The following is an 18,945-nucleotide window of genomic DNA, read 5'->3' as shown; positions in this document are numbered from 1 at the left end:
ATCTATGTATGATATATCAAAGTGCATAAATGCATTCTATATATAGAATGTATATATAGAATGTATAACTAATTAAAACAAATTAAAAGATTACAAAGAAAAAAGAAATCCCAAGTGTTGCTTTAGATCATACCACACAATTTTAGTCTAATTTCACCATATGTACAACTACTGTTTTGATCATCTGCCTGACCCCTATGTCTATTTCCAAATTAGTTCCAAACTCTGAAAGAAAATGGCTGTGCTTTGTTCTTGCTAGTTGAAAGCTCCAATACACCAAAACAGGGAACAATGTGAAATCAAATTATTCTTAGTGTCCATTTCCCCCCTCTCTTTCCTTTATCCTTTTCTTCTTTCTTGGATTGATAAATTCCTGGAACTCCAATTACTTTTCTTCTAACCTACAAAGCTATATGTTAGCTCTTACCTTTCCTCCCAAATTTTCACCCTCCAAATCCATCAATGGGAGGTAATTATGTTTATAAAGAGCTGTATAGTCTTACATAAAACAAAAGAAACCCATCTTCCTGTAGGTTCTCTACGAGGGGATGGACTATTGGAGGTAATTCCATTTTTTCCTCTCTCTGTTGGTATTAACGAAATGGTACAAAAACCTCAACTTTCAAAGAGTTTTCATTTATAACTAGGCAATTTGGCAGACTTATCAAAGATTTTTTAGTTAGCAGTAATTTCTGGCTCTGACTTATCTTACATATCACCTAGTGGTATTGTGTACAATGCCACCTTTCCTTTGTCAGATTCTTCAAGAACATATCATTACTTTAGGTTGTCACAATCCCTTACATGCTATCCGAACCCATTACAATCTGGCCCCAACTTATAATTTCCAGGTTTATTTCTGAATACTACATATAATAAACCTTACCCTCCTGTCATTAAACCTCCTGGTATGTTCATGTTTTGTGAATTTTTAAAAAATTTCCCACTGTAATGTCATTGTACACACCCATGTTTGTAATTCTGCTTTCTTCTCCATATCCAGCTCAAGTTCTACTTCCCTATGAAGTTTTTCTGAGCAATCTAGGCTGTAATTTCCCTTCCTTAAACTTCTGTACCCTTTGTACCATAAAGGAATTTTTCCACAGAGGAAATCCTCGAGATTTTGGATAAGGATTTGAGGTTTTGAAAAGTCACATGATACAGTTTTAGAACTATAAACCACCATAGAGGCATCTAGGGCAAACACTGACTTGGAATTGAGAATCCTGATGTCCAAGGAAGTGTCTGACTGAATAGCAAAACTTAGACTGGAGATATGTGACTTTTAGCCCAGTGTGGTTTCCTCTCATGGCTTCCTGCTGGTCATTGCTGTGCCGGCCCCTCCTGACTCTCCCTGGCTGCTCTTTTGCTCCTTCTATTTGTATACCTCCTGAACCCTTAGTTCAGGGCATTCATTTCTTCTTAGAAACTATAAACTTAGCAGATGCTGTAGAAATATTGTAACATGTGTGTATTAAAGAATTTCTCTTCAAATAATCAAAAGAATGAAGAAGTCTTAAGGAGAAATATCCTTTGAACAAACTTGCTTTAAACAGAGTTTGTCTGAAGAAATTTACACCAGGAGTGAGTACCTTACAAATTCATTTATCCACCATGATCACTATAATCCATTCTTGGGATAGATTAAGAATCTTGCAAGGATTAGAGAGAACTAATATTTACTGAGCCTACCTGAGTATGTCAAATACTTCCATAGTTACTTTATATTATTAATTTATTTAGTTTTCATTAATTATTCCCCTATCTATAAATGGTGAGACACAGACTCAGAGATATTGAGTCAACTATCCAAGTTTGTATATCCAGGAAAGTGGAGGAGATGGGATCTAAACCTGTTTTTCTGTCCCTATGCCATGCTATGGCTAGTTATATTATGTCCAGTTGGTTATACCTTGGGGTATGGTGTTCCCCACAAGTTCTTTCATATCCTCTTTCTTGTTCCTGTGTGCTCCTTCTCTGTGCTTAAATATGCTTTTGCTTCCAAAGATCCATACCTGCAGCTCTTCTTTGTATGATGACCCTCAGGCTACTGACATTGCTTCATGTGGAGAACCAGAGGTAGCTTAATTCCATGAAGGTGGTCCCTAACCAATGCCAGAGAGTGCTGGAATATGAAATCTCAGTGCCTTTCCTGTGGGTTGGGACAAGTTCTAAGGTGTGACAGAGATCCCTGTGGATCAGTAGGACTTTGTAATCACATCTCTAATTGACTGTTTCTTTTTTACTGCCCTTTCCTACAACTCCCTAATTTTTCCCTGAAAACTTCATTTGTAAATTGTTTATACATAAATCCTTATCTCAGAGCCTGCCTCTAGTGACCCCAATCTAAGATAGGGTGTCATTTTCTAAGAAATAAAATAATATTTATTAAGCCCTTATTGTATGCCAATCACCATGTGACATTGCAAGTTTTAACTCATCTGATCTCTCAAACAACTACAGAAGTAGACACCATCTCTCATGATACAAATGAGAAAACTTACTCAAAGTCATACAGACAGTAGTTGTCAGAACCAAATAAAAATCCTAGTCTGACTCAAAGTCATCTTTTATCCTTTGTGCTGCATTCCTTGAGGACACATTATTTACCCTGGTAAGGATTCCAATTCATATTTAGTCAAACCCTCTATCTTAGGAAGAATATTAAAAACAAATTATTAAAATTCCAGTATAAAAACCAAATTATCAAAATTTTATAATTTTCTTTCCCTAATCCAGAAGATCTAGAATTCTGTTACTAGGAAGAAATAGAATTCTTGTCTGAGGAAAATATATATAAGAGGTCATGTGGGCTTTAGACTAAACCCTTGAGTAATTATGGAGAGTATGTTCTGCAATAAGCTCAGAAGATAAAAAGTTCTTTCCCTTAAGAAATCTGCAATTTACTAGAGGGATCTGGACTATGAAGACCTATCATATAAACTGATGAATACCATAATAAAAATATATAACAGCAAGGAAAATGGAACAAAGATTCACACCCCAGTGATTCCTTGGATGAGTCAGAGCTAGTGATAAAGTTGAGATATGATGATTTAAGCTGGGTTATAAAGAGTGGACAGGATTTTAACATTTTATTTTATTAAGTGTTTTATCATTCTATTTTATTCTATTATAAAAGAAGAACAATACCCAAATTTTACTTGAAAGAGAGACCAAAATGATGGAATTAGAAAATGGCCTATATCTCTACTTCTGCTAACTAAAATTGCAACACAAAAAAATCTATATTCCAAAGTATTTCCTTTGATAGGTGCAAGAGCAGTGCTTCTTTCTCTGATTGATTGCTAGAGTGGGCAGAGTCACTGTAGTCTTTAAAATGACTGAGAATTAATTATTTTACAATTAACATGTTTGCTTCCAAGTAATGATTGCTTATGTTCATAGTTATTCATAGCTATATCTAATGGGTGATCCTAAAATTGATGTTTTAAATTTTCAAAAGTTTCTAATATGGAGGTGAGAAATTGAAGATGTTAATGGCAACATGGATAAAGGAAAGTGATTTCCAGCCCAGTGGTTTAAGAGAACCTGAGAAAGTCAAGTTTATTGAGATTGGTATCCAAATTCATATGCATATGTGACTCCTTTTCCAAGCTAAAGATACTAGAATTCTTATGTTGTAGGATAGCAACAAGACAAAACAGTTGAGGGTACAGGGTTTAAAGTTGTGCTGTCTGAGTTCAAATCCCATCCCCATCACTTAGTAAATGAACAAAGTTATTTAAGTTACTGTAAGGGCAGGCCCAAGATGGCTATATTTAGGCCCTCTTACTGAGGTTACATTTCAATATATTGCTAAGGTCATGAACACCTGGTTCGGCATATGTACTCAAGGTCGGAAACATTTGCGTGTGAGCATGTGCTCACATATGTAACTTGATGGCAATGTGCCTTCTTTGGCCTGCATATAAAAAAGGCTTATGGAAAGACTCAGAAGGCTGGATGGTTGAAAACTGGGGGCTTGGGGTCTACTGCAACCTCTTCAAAGCATGTCTACTATCCCAACTGTGCCTAGCATCTTCTTCTACCGGAAGAATTTGTCACAGCAATAGAAACCTGACTAACACATAGCAGAAATATATATATCACTGTAGTTGAGAATGCATGTTCTATCCTGGCTTAATTACTTTCACTAGTACTATGATCCTAAGCAAGTTGATAGATATGTTTGTGCTTCACTTTTCTCATTTATAAAATTCAGGTAATAATGATTCCATTCTCATAGACTTGTTGTGAGGATTAAATGAGTTCATATCATAAAAATATGAAAACAGTGCTTGGATCTAGTAAATGTTTATTAAATCTAGCAAGGATCAGCCTTAGCCACTTACAAGGCAATAGTAGTAGAAGGATATAAGGTAGCGATTTTGTCTTCTTTTTTCCCCACTACTGAATCCTCAATGATCAGGAGATTATATGACACATATAAAGAAATGTTATTACTTTACAGTTGAGGAAAATGAGGTTCAGAACTATTAAAGAAAGAAGAGTTTGGGGGCCAAGTGGGTAGGTGGTTAGAAGAAGTAATACCTCAACAGGAATGTGATAGATAAATAAATTTGCCATGAAACAGTGGGAGGGAGGGAACAGGCATTCCTGACAGAGCAGTGTGATAGCCATGGAGGTGAAGTAGCATGGACTATCTGAGGAGCAATCATTCGTGTAGTATTTTCAGGTTGTAATGAATGAGGTGAGGAATGGTCCAAGATGTGACTAGAATAATAGATAAGTTTATTGTGAGATATTTAGTTTAGTAATTTGCCTTCCTGACACTGTGTCAGATGCTTGGATTGCAGTGACTACTATTCTAGTCTTTGGGATCTTATATGAATGACCTGAAATGCCATCCTGTGAGGATTAGACTATGGAGTCAACTATGGAGAAAACTGTGGCATTGACTTCATAAAGAGTTGGAAATCTTTTAATAAATGTTACAACCTGATCAGAGTGTATGATAGATGTAACTCTGCCAGGAGATAGAGGATGCACTGGGCAGGGGCTGAGGGGACAAGCTTCTGATGGTGCTGACTAGAGAGCAAACAGAGGGAAGGGTTTGCTCTAATCCAGACAAAAGAACATAACACCCAAACTAAGGGGTGTTGATGGGGATAGAAAGGAGAGCTATGAATTTTATAGGTCATTACAGTACATATTCTCTAGAACTTTGTGACTGAGGGTGAAGAAAGCCATGAGAGGACTCTCAGCTTTATAGTTTTCCTAGGGAGGTAGAATGTTGGGACTCCCTAGCCCTACTCATTCAAGGAAGAAAGTAAGAAGACCAGATTAGGAAGAGGGAGGAAGAACCATATTTATTGATTCAGTTTTGAATGAGCTGAATTTGAGTCATCAAAGGGACATGTAGGTAGAAGAGACCTGTTTATCTATTTGTCTATCTATAATCTCTCTCTCTCTATCTATCCATGTATACACTTATATACTTACACACATATCCACTTACAAAATAAATAAGCATGTAAATAAATGTGTGTGTGCTTGTGAGTGTAGCAAAAGAGGGTATTAGAATAGATTATCCTTAAATTCTTTTTCAGTTCTTAAGTTCTATTAATTTTTATCAGGATCACATTCACTAATTCTTATCAATTATTGGTTAACTGATAATTTTGACCCCCAAACAAAAAAAAATTTTTGATTCTTAAATTGCAGCTAGACTTCTTGGATAGACTGGAATTCTACTCACACCTATTTCTTTCAGGCTGCCAGCACCCTTCTTCTAGGTTGTTCATATACTTAGCTTCCTCCTTTCTACCTTTGCCTTCTTCCTATTAGCAGAGGAAAAGTAGAAACAAAAACAAAGATAATAATCATAGATTGAAAGTTTGAAATCCCATAGGTGACTTTTCACAATCTGAAAAATTTTGAAAGGGACTGTTTGAAAAAGGTCTTTGGAAACCTCTTTGGAAGTTTGAAAATGTACTGTCTGGGTTAACCATGTTTTCCCCAAATTCACAGGCTGTAGTCCAACTCTTAGTAACTCAGAATATTGCCTTACTTGGAAAAGAGCCATTGCAAATGTAACTAGTTAAGATGAAATCATACTGGCCTAGGGTGGCTCCCTATTCCAATGTGACTGGTGTCCTTATACAAAGGGGAAAATTAGATATAGATCCCCAAACAGGGGGAACACCAGAACATTATAAAAATGAGAGATTGGATGTTGTGTCTACAAGTCAAGCAGTGGCAAATATTGCTGGAGAACCACTAGATGGGTGTAGAACAGATTCTCCTTCATGGCACCCAGAAGGGACCATTCTGCAGACACCTTAATCTTGAATGCTAGTCTCCAAAACTGAGTCTATAAATTTTTTCCATGCAGTTTTTGGTACTTTGTTGCAGTAGCATAGAAATAGAAGGACTAACATTTTGCTCCTCATCATTCTTTAACTTTTTAAACTTTATTAACTGATTTTTGCCTTAATTATAGGACTTAGAATTATGAAAATCAGAGTTGAAACCAAAATTTTTCTGAGAAAAAAAAAAACAGTGCCTCATCTAATAACTTTTCTCATAACATTAAAAGGAAAATGTAATTGGTTCTTAAACCTGCATTTGAAGCATTACATTTCTGTTAAATAACTTTCAAGGGTAATTGAAGCACCATTTCTTCTCTTAGTCTAGTCTGGTTTGTAGTTCCTGGGAATACATGAAATCCATTTATGTTCTAGGCAAACATTTCCATACGTTGGTCTAATCTGAAGGGATGCACATTGCTACTGAGCTGTTTACTGGTATTATTAAAGTTACAGTGCTACTCATGCTATCAACTCTCCTCATTCCTTACCTATCAGCAAAATTGATTCTTGATGTTTCACAAGGAAAATAGAAACACCTAGATGTGAATTTCATCAAATTCTTGCCTTCACATCTACAAATGTGTCTTCATTTGGACCATTTCTATTCTCAAGCCTCAGGAACACCACATATTACATTTTTAACAGTTAATCTCTCTCTGTATTCTCCAACATTGTCTTCTAGTATTTAGAAGATGCACTGTTCTCTCTCTCTTTTTTTAATTTTAATTTAAGTTTTTGTAGCTTCTTCTCTCCTGGCTTCCTACTCCTCTTATCAGCATTTGAAAATAATACAGATTTTTCTCATCTTTAAAGGAAAAACCCAATGACCTGGATATATTGTTTCAAGCAATGAATAATTTAGTGTACTTATCTTACTTGACCTCCTTGTAATACCTGATATTGTTGATAATTTCTTATTTTTTTGAAAATGTCTCCTCTCTTGGTTTTTGCGACATGTTCTCTATTATATTTATAAATCTCTGACTGTATTTTTTCAGTATAGTCCACAATGCCTCCTCTTGACCACCTCCTTAAAGGTCAGGTCTTCTCAAGAGTTGATTCTTGGCTCCCTTCTTGCCTCCCTCTCTATTCCAGTTGCTTATCTCACTCTGGATCCTGCTTCCACTATCTCTGTATGCTGATGATGACCAATTTTATGTCCAGCCTGGACTTCTCAGCAGCAACCCTTGCTGTAAGAGGCAATGGAATAATACTTCTGAAGTGTTGAAAGAAGAAACAGTGAAATCTAGCATCTTTAATTATCACTTAAATATTAGGGTGAAATAAAAATAAGTCAGATATTTTAGGCCTCATATGACCAAACACACATGCTAAATGTACTTTGGGACCTGGATTGCAGCCAGGTGGTAGAGTGTGTGCTCAGTATGCCTGAGGCTCTGGGTTCAATCCCCAGTCCCGGCACCACTCCAAAAAAGCACTCTTGGAGGAAATTCTCCAGCAAGCAACAAAATAACTCTAAGAAGGATCAATAAGATGTAATAAAAAATTAAATGTCAGTAAATAACAGTAATTTTTTTTTGTCTAAATAAGCATGACAACAAATGTATAATGAATTGCTTAAACTCTAAAAACTACCAACATGAGGCAGATTGGTGGTATAGTCCATAGAGAGATAAGACACTATTAAAGCATTTTTATGGTACAGGACAGGACACTTTAATCTGAAGCAGGTGTTCTTTATTTCATCCAAAGCTGTAGCACTGGTTTTAAGTTGCATCAGGAAGTTTTACAAGGAAATGGTTGCAGTGTTTAAAACAAACTATTCTAGGAAGTTTTAGAATGTTTTTTGGAGGAAATTTTACAGAGAAATAGTCACAAGAAGGAAGTGTATTTGATGGTTCAAATGGAGTTGTGTATTGAACAGGGTTGCTGTGTGTGATTGTGTGGGTAAAGCGTTGTACAGCTCCAAGGGATTGCATTTATGTTGGAGTCTCAATGGTCCAAGTGGACTGTCTTGGATAGTGGTGAGGAGGGGTTCCAGAGACCCTTAGATGACTGCCACCCCCTGGGATGTCTTGGAATAGCTAATAATTGTTCCCTAAGATTTGGAAGCAGGATATCCATAATATTTCTTCTAAATTCTTTCTCAGAGTTCCTATAATAACCTAGTTGGATGAAGAAGATGACAATTTCAGTGTTTGCAGAAGTAATTACTCTCAAACCAAGAATAAATATTAAAACATAGAAAAAGGAAACTTGAAAATTGAACATCTCAGGTATCTCTAAGAATAGGTTTAAAACCACTTTGGTTCATACGTTTTTAGGAAAGAATATTTTGGTTCGGGTTTTGGCCTTCTTATTCAAGTCAGAACTCAAAACAAAGTCCATCAGTCTTCAAAGCTCATGAGAAAGATCTCAGTTCTGATTGTATTTAGTGTAACCTGAGAAAGATCATCTATCTTTTCAGAACCCCAGTTTTCTTTTCCTGTGTAATGTGGATAATAGTATTTTACTAAGTTATCTGATAATATAAAAGTAAGAAATTTGTAAAGAGCTAAGAAAATGTCAAGAACCAATGTGAAATCTAGACATGTCTACAAGGAATTTAATTTACCTTTTAGTTTTCAAAAGAGGACCATATTAAGAAACTTTTTACCTCATCAAAGAATTTTAGCAAATACTAATTTCTTAGTTCAGAAATGTTTAAAATTGAATGCTTAGCTTTGTATACTAAGAACTGATCATTAAAATTTGGTTGTGCTATCTGCTCTTTGAACCCATATTTTCAAGTTAAAGGAATATTATCTTTTCTAGAATCCATAAGGTACTGATAAACAAACACCTGTATGCTGCAAGAAAATTTATAGGGAATGAACAATAAATAGTAGCCTTGGAATCAAAAAGTTCAAAAGTGAGCATCAGTTCATATATCATCTTTTATATCATCGGGAAATTGAATAAAAGAAATGAGTACATGTAGAAGTCAGGTACAGAGAAACAACTCACATTACTGTAAGTCCAATCTCTGTATTGTCTTGTATTTTATGGTTGAGAGTAAGTTTGGAAAATTAGAGTCTTTCATTTAAGATCCTGGTCTTTCTCTTCGTTTGTACTCAGCTAGTGGACTTGTATCCTTTACATTGAGGACTTTCAAATTTTTACCTACACACAAATTTTAACCATAAATTCAGTTTCCTGCATCCTCTACTTGGATGTCCAATAGTGTCTAAATTTCAAAATGCCCTAAATTAACTCCAAATCTTTTCATTCCTACTTTTGTCACTTTTTCCTTGTTTAATGATCCCCAAATTTATGTCTCTAAGGCACTCTGGCTGTCGGCTATTGAGTTTTAGTGAAATCTCTTTCACTTACTACCCAGAGAAGCAGTGTTGTGGATGTTTGAATCCCCTGTCCTTGGAGCTACAAGAACTGTTGCTACTGTCTACTCTTCCATCTTCCACCATCCCATTGTTTTTCTTTGAGAAATGCCTAATCAGATCCCTTGCCCACTTTAAATCTGAGAAACCAAGATGAGTGAGGGAAGAACCCACTAACAATCTGTAAATTGTGCACCGCATGGAGGTGACAGCATGCTTGTAATGACCAAGGAAAAATTGTGGATGAATAGGAGGAAGGGTGTGACTAGCTGAAACTGGAGGCAAAACAGAGCCCAGACCACTGGAAAGACTTCGGTAGCTATTCTGAGATGTGAATCCACAAGAAAGTTTGAGCAGAGGAGTTGTGCATTCTCCTAAATGTTCTGAGATAGCTCTGAATATGGTGTGGTGGAAATGGTGGAGGATTGGCACTTGTCACCCATACTGTGTAAATTCTGATGTATCACAGAGGTATAGAAGGACCCAAGTAGGAAGCTGTGGCAGGTGAGCAGTGATGGTGACAAGGACAGAGATATTGTGGAAAAGATAGTTAATGTGTGTAATTCTGAACATAGTCTGAGGGTATCATGGACAATAGTTCCTGATGGTATAGATGGGTGTGGGATTGGGGAATTTGGAAGGAAAGTAAATCTAAACTTTTGTCTAAATACTTGGAAGGATGAAACACTCATTAATTAAGAAGGAACAACTGTTAGTGGAGAATGTTTAGAATCATCATTTTTATTATTATTACTTTGCCTTATAATTTTTTTAAAAATGGCTTTTAATTTTTTTCCTTCCATTCTGAGGCTCTATTTTCATTCGCCTCTCTACTTCAGCACTTAGTGCTGAATGTCTGATAAATAGGTCAGTTGGGCTAAGATGGGCAGATAGTCCTCAATGCTAAGATCCTTGAGCTTCAGAGTTAGCAAGTTCTAAACATGAGAGCTGCCATGAATTCAGCACTAGGTACATATAGGAACAGGACTCAAAATCTGCCATTATTTAATGGAATCCACAAAATACTTGGAGGTAGGCTCAATTGTCCCAGTTTGCAGATTACAATATTGTAAGTCTGAATCCAAAGTGTTCTTTTAAATTTTTAAAAACTTTTTTCCATTTCATATGTACAAGGTTTAAAATATATAATAGTTATATAATACTTATAATAGAATGTAACAATTACTCTACAAATAAAGCCTCTCTTGGCTTCAAACATACAAATTCTTCTAATTTCCACTTCTCTATACTGTACTTCACAGTCAAGATTCTCTTTACTCTCTTCATTATTTCTTTGTGAGAATTGCATTTATTAAGTTCACTGATCACTTTGTGTTGCTAAATTCACTGTCCATTTCTCAGCATTAATCACAACAATCACTTGCTCCTTTGTGCTTGCTTCCTGTTCTGCCTATGACCCCACAGTCTTGGAAAATCTCAGTTGTCTTCAGAAGTCCTTCCTAGCCTTTTGTTGTTGTTGTTGGGTGTGGGGATAAGTCAAGGGACAGCTCTTCCTCCCTATTCAATCTCAAAATACATCTATTAGTGTATGAAAATGGCAACTTCAATTCATCTGAAATTGTTTTTACTTGGGCTCCTTACTGAACCAACAAACAAGCATTACAGAAGATGTACAAGATTGGATTAAAGTAAATACATAGACAATGACACATGACTCTGCAGTACAATAGGGGATTGGGCCAGAAGTCTGTAATCAGTGCCACCAATGTGGAGTGAGTGTCACCATGTCACAAGAGCTCATAGCTTTCAGCTTTCTGCCTATTAAAATTACTAGGCTGAGGACAAGGACCACTCACTACCACATGAGGAAATTCCTTGTGATTACACCATGTGGCATGATCGCATATTTCTGTGATTGTACAGGCTTAGCTCAGGCAACTTGGATGTATCGAAACTGCATCTGGCAGAAACTATGTGATTCTGGGGTAAAACTGGTGAGAAGTTCTTTGCTCTGTAGTATTCATATTGGTTCTGTTTCCCTAATGGAATCTGGACTAATAACAGGAATTGGCTGTTTTGCTAATCTAGTGCTATGGACTAAATTATGCCAAAATTTAGTAGCTTAAAACAATAATTATATTTTCTCCATGATTATGTTGGTTGACTGGGATTAAATGGAAGATTTGTTTGCTGGTTATTCTTGAAGTCTAGTGATTACAAATGGAAAAACATCTAGAGGCTTGTGTAAATCTCTGAGGGCGGGTATTTAACTTGTGACACTGTGACTGGCTAACTCCAGGGCATCATCCACTTGGATGACTGCTGCGACAGGTTTTTTTTTCTATTCAGGAACCCTTCAGAGAGCTGATTCTCTGAAGTTGGTACAGTAGCTGTTCCTTCCCACATAGGGCTGACTCTTTTCGTTACTTGGAAACTTAGATTTACTTTCTGTTTCTAGATTCCTAATCAGAGGTGATGGGTCTACGTGTCTCTACCCAAATCTGATACTTTTTCTTGATTAACGAGACCTACTATGAGACCATGGAGGGTACTTTGTGGTTTTAATGGACCATACGGAGTCCCTACACAACTGGTGCTGTTACTAGTTTTTCCTGCAGCATAGGTAAGGGTGGCTTTGTGGGTATGGGGTCCATGCATTTGTTCAGAGCTTTGTGCTCAGCAGGGCTTTGAACTTGGTTTCATTGTTTTTGTCATTGCTTGAAATTTTGCTGTTGTCTTGAAATTCTCAATAATTTTTAAACAGAGGCCTCTTGTTTTCATTTCATACTGGGAAACATAAGTTATTTACCTGTCCTGACCATAATAATAACAATCATTTGGTTATCTAATTCTAACTAATTAACAACTAGTTACTTATAGAGATCTGGTAATAGAACTAATTCAGAGCTAGATCTTGATGGGAATAGCCCAATATAGGGATCTGCCTGTGCCTAGTTATTGTACTGTAGCATCACAAAGGGAAATAACCATGCCAATAAGCTTTGCCTTCAGAGGTATGGGGTGGCTGGGTGGGAAGGATACTGAGAAAGTCTGATACAGTAGTATCACTATTGCTAACCCAGAATCTCAGGCCTTCATTCCCCTCTTTGTAAAATTCCAAAGTGTAACAGGCCTTTTCTATGTTCTCCACATTGACCTATATCTCTCTACCTATTAGCAGTAGTTGAACAGGTGCTAACCTGCAAGAAGGAGTAAGACTGCAATATTTGTTCTTCCTCAACAACACAATTCTTGTTATGGTTTGGATGTGAGGTCCCCAAAACATTCACAAGTGAGAGAATGCAAGAAGGTTCAGAGGAGAAATAATTGGGTTGTGAAAGTCTTAAAAAATTAGTGAATTAATCCCCTGATAGGGATTATCTGAGTGGAAACTGAAATGGTAGGGTGAAGCTGGAGGTGGTGGGAATTGGGGTGTATGGCTTTGGGGTATATATTTGTATCTGGCAAGTGGAGACCTCTCTCTCTACTTCCTGACCCATGTGAGTCACTTCCCTTTGCCACACACTCCACCATGATGTTCTGCCTCATTTTGAGCCCCAGAGAATGGAGCCTGCTGTCATGGACTGGGACCTCTGAAACCATGAGCCCTTAGTAAAGTTTTCTTCCCCTACAGTTGTTTTTGGGACCTTGTGACTCTGAGTTATGAATGAAATTGTTTTTTTACATATTTTAGTTTTTTTCTCTGAAAACAATCAATACACAGTAGCTTCAATAATTCCTATGATGAAAGAAACAATACATGGGTAGGTATGGCTTTTTAAGGAAAAAGACGCGTATGTTTATATTGAACTGAAATCAGAAAAAAACTATTGTTTGACAGGTGGTATCTGATTTTTTTAACTGCTACATTCCATATATCATGAATTGCAACAAATATGATTATAGATATTTCAGTGCTATAGTGGAGCTTTTAGGTATAATGCCATCAGTTTATACCAATGGCACCAAAACCAGTGAATTTCCACAAATATCATTTATTTGATTTTTTGTAATTATTAAAAAACTACTTAAATTGACAAATTTAACTTTGTCAGGAAATTTGAAAATATTATTTCTGAACATTTTGCATCAGAAAAATAATACACAGCTGGGGCATCAATAAGAAAAAGGTCTTTATTTATCACTACATATGAAAAATCAAATGATTGAATAAAAGTATTAACTTTAGTATTGACAGTTTTTCACAAATTCATGCATGTTTATATTTAATCATAGTATTCTTTTGAGACCTCTTAAACTTATCTTTTATAAGTGTAAATTCATACAGGCTGAATTTAGAATTTAAAAAATATCCTTTACTTATATGTTTTTGTTTTTTTAAAACTCAGTTGTAGGTCTTTTTGAATAGTTTCTCTTCTTTAAGATACAAATAGTGGTACTTAAAATAATACTAACAACCACAACACACCCCACCACTGATAGCACCACTGTAGAAATATTTACTCCAGAATTAGGATTAGGATGACTTTCACCAGGATTAGGATTTGGTTGGCCTTCATCAGGACCAGGATCTGCTTGAGGGATAAACAAAGCCACTTGTGCAATATTGGATACTTTTGATGTCAAATTGCTTTTGTCTACACTTTGAATGGCAATGAATATATGGGTTATGTTTTCTTCTGAGATGTTTCCTGGTTTAAATGCAAAGGTTTCCTTGGAGTTCGCCTCTTTTGGTGATAGATCGGTAGTGTTCACTTGAAGTGCATCATCAAAATTGTCTCTTAGATCAATGATACTTCCACTTATTCTTATGATATACCGTCGAACTAAGAAAAGAGTTACAGGCAGTTTAGTAACTGTAGCATAGATACCATATAAATTTCTTTCCATTTACTCTCAAAAATGTTGTTTACTTATGCATAGTATATACTCACAAAAAAGTTACTGCTTTTTAAATAAACCTGAATTCTGACTTTTAAGCTCTGCCAAATGCTACTATATTTTAACCATGTTAAAATATCTCCTGTTTGATTGATTGAAAAATATCAGATTATAAAATTAAAAGTTCAGTGAGCTGTCAGTCAAAAACTGTTCTTCCCTAACCTGCCCATACACCCTTGCTTTTGCAATGAGCACCTTTAACTTAAGTTGAAACCACATGATACTTTATGCTTACCTGTTCCGACATCAAAATTATCTCCTGGCGCTGTCCATGTTAGGTTGATCTGATCCCGCTCAGATGTGGCATCAAGGTCTGTGATTTGACTTGGAGGGAACAGGTCAGGCAAGGGAGCATTTGTAGGGCCTGGAACATTTGATACCACAAATGCACCTCCAGATGCTGTTCTGCTGAAATTCTCCAATATTGTCTGAGTATCCTCATTAGTTTCGGGTCTTGGTGGGTTCACTTCAATTACCCCTGCATTAAAAATTCACTAGTTCAAAGTTAGCAAACAAATCACCTTCTTCATCCCACTGGTTTTTCCCCTCTTCATATGTATAGTCAAATTTTTACTAAGTCTTCTGACAGAATCATAAGCACCAATTGCTGGGATAATTCACGTTTTAGTATCCTTTAGGATAAAAAATTGTTCTAAAATGAGGACTACACTAAACAAGAATAAAGCTATATAATAATTCAATAATTCAATATATGCCTTTAAAAAAGTGTTGCTTTATTTCTCAAATTATCTTCAGGCTGGAATATACCTGGGAAAATCCAGTTTCCTTCCAACCACTCCACGCTGCAAGTGCTAAGGAATAATATTTATGATGGTATTCTAATTGCTAAGAAACAGCCCCTAAAAGTCACAAGATAAGTAACTATGCAAAGCAAAGTTAGCAAAGAATAAATTCTTCATGCTTATCATCACCTTGTTGTACACATTTTTTCTTTTGATTTAATGAAAACATTAATGACAAAAGGACAGTTAGTTAAATAACACTCTGAATACACTTTGTGTTAAAACTCATAGGAAGGATTGTTTTTACCGAAATAGACTTGTAGACCAGTGGTAGAGAATAGAGGACACAGAGAAACCCACATAAATACAATTATCTCATATTAGACAAAGGTGCCAAAAACATACATTGGAGAAAAGATAGCCTCTTCAACAAATGGTGCTGGGAAAACTGGAAATCCTTATGCAGCCAAATGAAATTAAGCCCCAATCTCTCACCTTGCACAAAACTCAACTCAAAGTGAATCAAGGACCTAGGAATAAAACCAGAGACCCTGTGCCTAACAGAAGAAAAAGTAAGCCCAAATCTCCATCATATTGGATTAGGTCCCAACTTCCTTAGTAAGACTCCTGTAGTGCAAAAAATAAAATCAAGAATCAATAAATGGGATGGATTCAAACTTAAAAGCTTCTTTTCAGCAAAAGAAACAATCAGTGAGGTGAATAGACAGCCTACATTTTGGGAGCAAATTTTTACCACACACACATCAGATAGATCAGATAGATTATATAATCTCTAGGATATATAAAGAACTCAAAAATATTAACACCAAAACAAAACAAAACAAAAACCCCAATCAGTAAATGGTCCAAAGAACTGAACAGACACTTCTCAGAAGATGATATAGAATCAATCAACAAATATATGAAAAAATGTTCAATATCTCTAGCAATTAGAGAAATGAAAATCAAAGCTACCCTAAGATTTCATCTCACTCCAGTCAGAATGGCAGCTATTAAGAATACAAACAACAATATATGTTGTAAAGGATCTGGGGGAAAAGGCACACTCACACATTGCCAGTGGGACTGAAAATTGGTGCAGCCAATATGAAAAACAGTATGGAGATTCCTTGGAAAACTTAGAATGGAACCACCATTTGACACAGCAATTCCACTCCTTGGTCTATACCCCCAAACAGCATACTACAGTGAAGCAGCCACATCAATGTTTAAAGCAGCACAATTGACAATAGCTAAATTGTGGAACCAACCTATATGCCCTTCAGTAGATGAAGGATAAAGAAAATGTGGTATATATACACAATGGATTATTACTCCACATTAAAAGAGAATAAAATCATGGCATTTGCAGGTAAATGATGGAATTGGAGAATATTATGCTAAGTGAAGTAAGCCAAAGTCTAAATACTTTCTCTGATATGTAGTTGCTGATCCATAATGGGGATGGATGGGGGAGCATGGGAAGTATGGAGGAACTCTAGATAGGGCAAAGGGGAGGGAGAAGAGGGAGGAGTTTTGGGGGTAGGAAAGATGTTGGAATGAGATAGACATCATTATCCTAAGTACACATATGAAGACACGAATGGTGTGACTCTACATTGTATACAATAAGAGACATAAAAAATTGTGCTCTATATGTGTACTATAAATTGAAATGCATTCTGCTGGGCCTCCATAACCATCTTTAGTTGCGGCAACTACCAGTTTAGAACATCAGATAACCAGGTGGTATTTTGTTTATATTGGGATCTGTTAACATTGTCCTTCCCCTCAAAGGTGAGGTATTGGAACCCTACAGGGCACTACAAGCCTATAGGGTAAACATGGGAATGCCTCAGATCCACAGAGCTGGAAAGGAAGATACCCGAGCAACATGGAAAGACAAGGGAAAAAACTGCCCCAAACAAATCAAGATACCACATTGTTAGAATCCATGGCCAGAACAACAGATGAAATTACAGCGAAGGAGTTCAGGCTGCACATAATTAAAATGTTCTGTGAATTAAAGGATGATATAAGAGAGCAAATATGAGCAGCAAAAGATCATTTTGACAAAGAGTTACATAAACAAATTCAGGAAGCAAAAGTTTACTTCAATAGGGAGATAGAGGTTCTAAAGAAAAACCAAACAGAAATCCTTGAAATGAAAGAAACTATAAACCAAATTAAAAGCTCAATTGCAAGCATTACCACCAGATTAGACCACTTGGAAGACAGGACCCCAGACAATGAAGACAAACTATATAATCTTGAAAAAGAATGTAGACTGCACAATGAAAATGGTAAGAAACCATGAGCAGAACATTCAAGAAATATGGGATAGCATAAAAAGACCAAATTTAAGAATTATTGGGATAGAGGAAGGCATAGAGTTCCAAACAAAAGGAATGAACAATCTATTCAATGAAGTACTATCAGAAAATTTTCCAAACATGAAAAATAAATTGGAAAACCAAATTCAAGAGGCGTACAGGACACCAAATGTACAAAATCACAACAGATCCACACCAAGGCACATTATAATGAAAATGCCTAACATACAGATTAAAGAGAGAAACTTAAAACCATGAGAGAAAGGAATCAGATTACATACAGGGGAAATCCAATCAGGTTATGTGCAGATTTTTTAACCTGGACCCTAAGAGCTAAAAGATCCTGGAACAACATAGATCAAGTTCAGAAAGAAAATGGATGCCAACCAAGAATCTTGTAACCAGCAAAATTAAGCTTTAGATTTGACAATGAAATAAAAACCTTCCCTGATAAACAAAAGTTAAAAGAATTTACAACTAGACATCCTAAAGGCTATCTATCTACACTAAGCCCCAGGCCATCATTCTAAATGGAGAAAAATGAAGGCACTCCTTCTAAAAACTGGAACAAGACAGGGATGCCCTCTTTCATCACTTCTATTTAACATAGTTCTTGAAACACTGGCCAGAGCAATGAGACAGATGAAAGAAATTAAAGGGATATGTATAGGGAAAGAACTTAAACTGGCACTATTTGCTGATGATATAATTCTATACCTAGAAGACCCCAAAAGTTCCACCAGAAAACTTCATGAACTAGTAAATGAATTCAGCAAAATAGCAGAATACAAAATCAACACCCATAAATCAAAGGCATTTCTGTATATCAGTGACAAATCCTCTGAGAGGGAAATGAGGAAAACTACCTCATTTACAACAGCTGCAAAAAAAAAAAAAACAGAAAACAAACCCTTGGGAATCAACTTAACAAAAGAGGTGAAAGATCAATACAATGAAAACTACAGAACCCTAAGGAACGAAATCAAAGAATACCTTAGAAGATGGAAAGATCTACCTTGCTCTTGGATAGGCAGGATTAATATTATCAAAATGACCATACTTCCAAAAGCACTATACAAATTTAATGCACTTCCAATCAAAATCCCAATGGCATTCCTCATAGAAATAGAAGAAGCAATCATGAAATTCATCTGGAAAAATAAGAGACCCTGAATAGCTAAAGCAATCCTTAGCAGGAAGAGTGAAGCAGGTGGCATCATTGTACCAGACCTTAAACTCTACTACAGAGCAATAGTAACTAAAATAGCATGGTATTAGCACCAAAACAGACTGGTAGACCAATGGTACAGAATAGAGGACACAGAGACCAACC

The 18,945-nt window shown here is 36.1% G+C and overlaps 1 protein-coding gene across 1 annotated transcript in view; it reads right to left on the bottom strand.

Moving 5' to 3' along the window:
- Positions 1-13,972: 13,972 nt before the first annotated feature.
- Positions 13,973-18,945, bottom strand: part of LOC114092561 (calcium-activated chloride channel regulator 4) — a 29,404-nt gene continuing 24,431 nt past the window's right edge. The window contains exons 13-14 of the mRNA XM_027935106.2: positions 14,772-15,014; positions 13,973-14,421 (exon numbers count right to left, since the gene is read on the bottom strand). Coding sequence (XP_027790907.2) covers positions 13,973-14,421; positions 14,772-15,014 — 692 coding nt within the window. The remainder of the gene's footprint in view (positions 14,422-14,771; positions 15,015-18,945) is intronic.

This window comes from Marmota flaviventris, chromosome 10 (assembly GCF_047511675.1).
Source record: "Marmota flaviventris isolate mMarFla1 chromosome 10, mMarFla1.hap1, whole genome shotgun sequence".
NCBI lineage: Eukaryota > Metazoa > Chordata > Mammalia > Rodentia > Sciuridae > Marmota > Marmota flaviventris.
The sequence above is the reverse complement of the archived record's forward strand: the minus strand, read 5'-3'. Positions and strand labels throughout refer to the sequence as shown.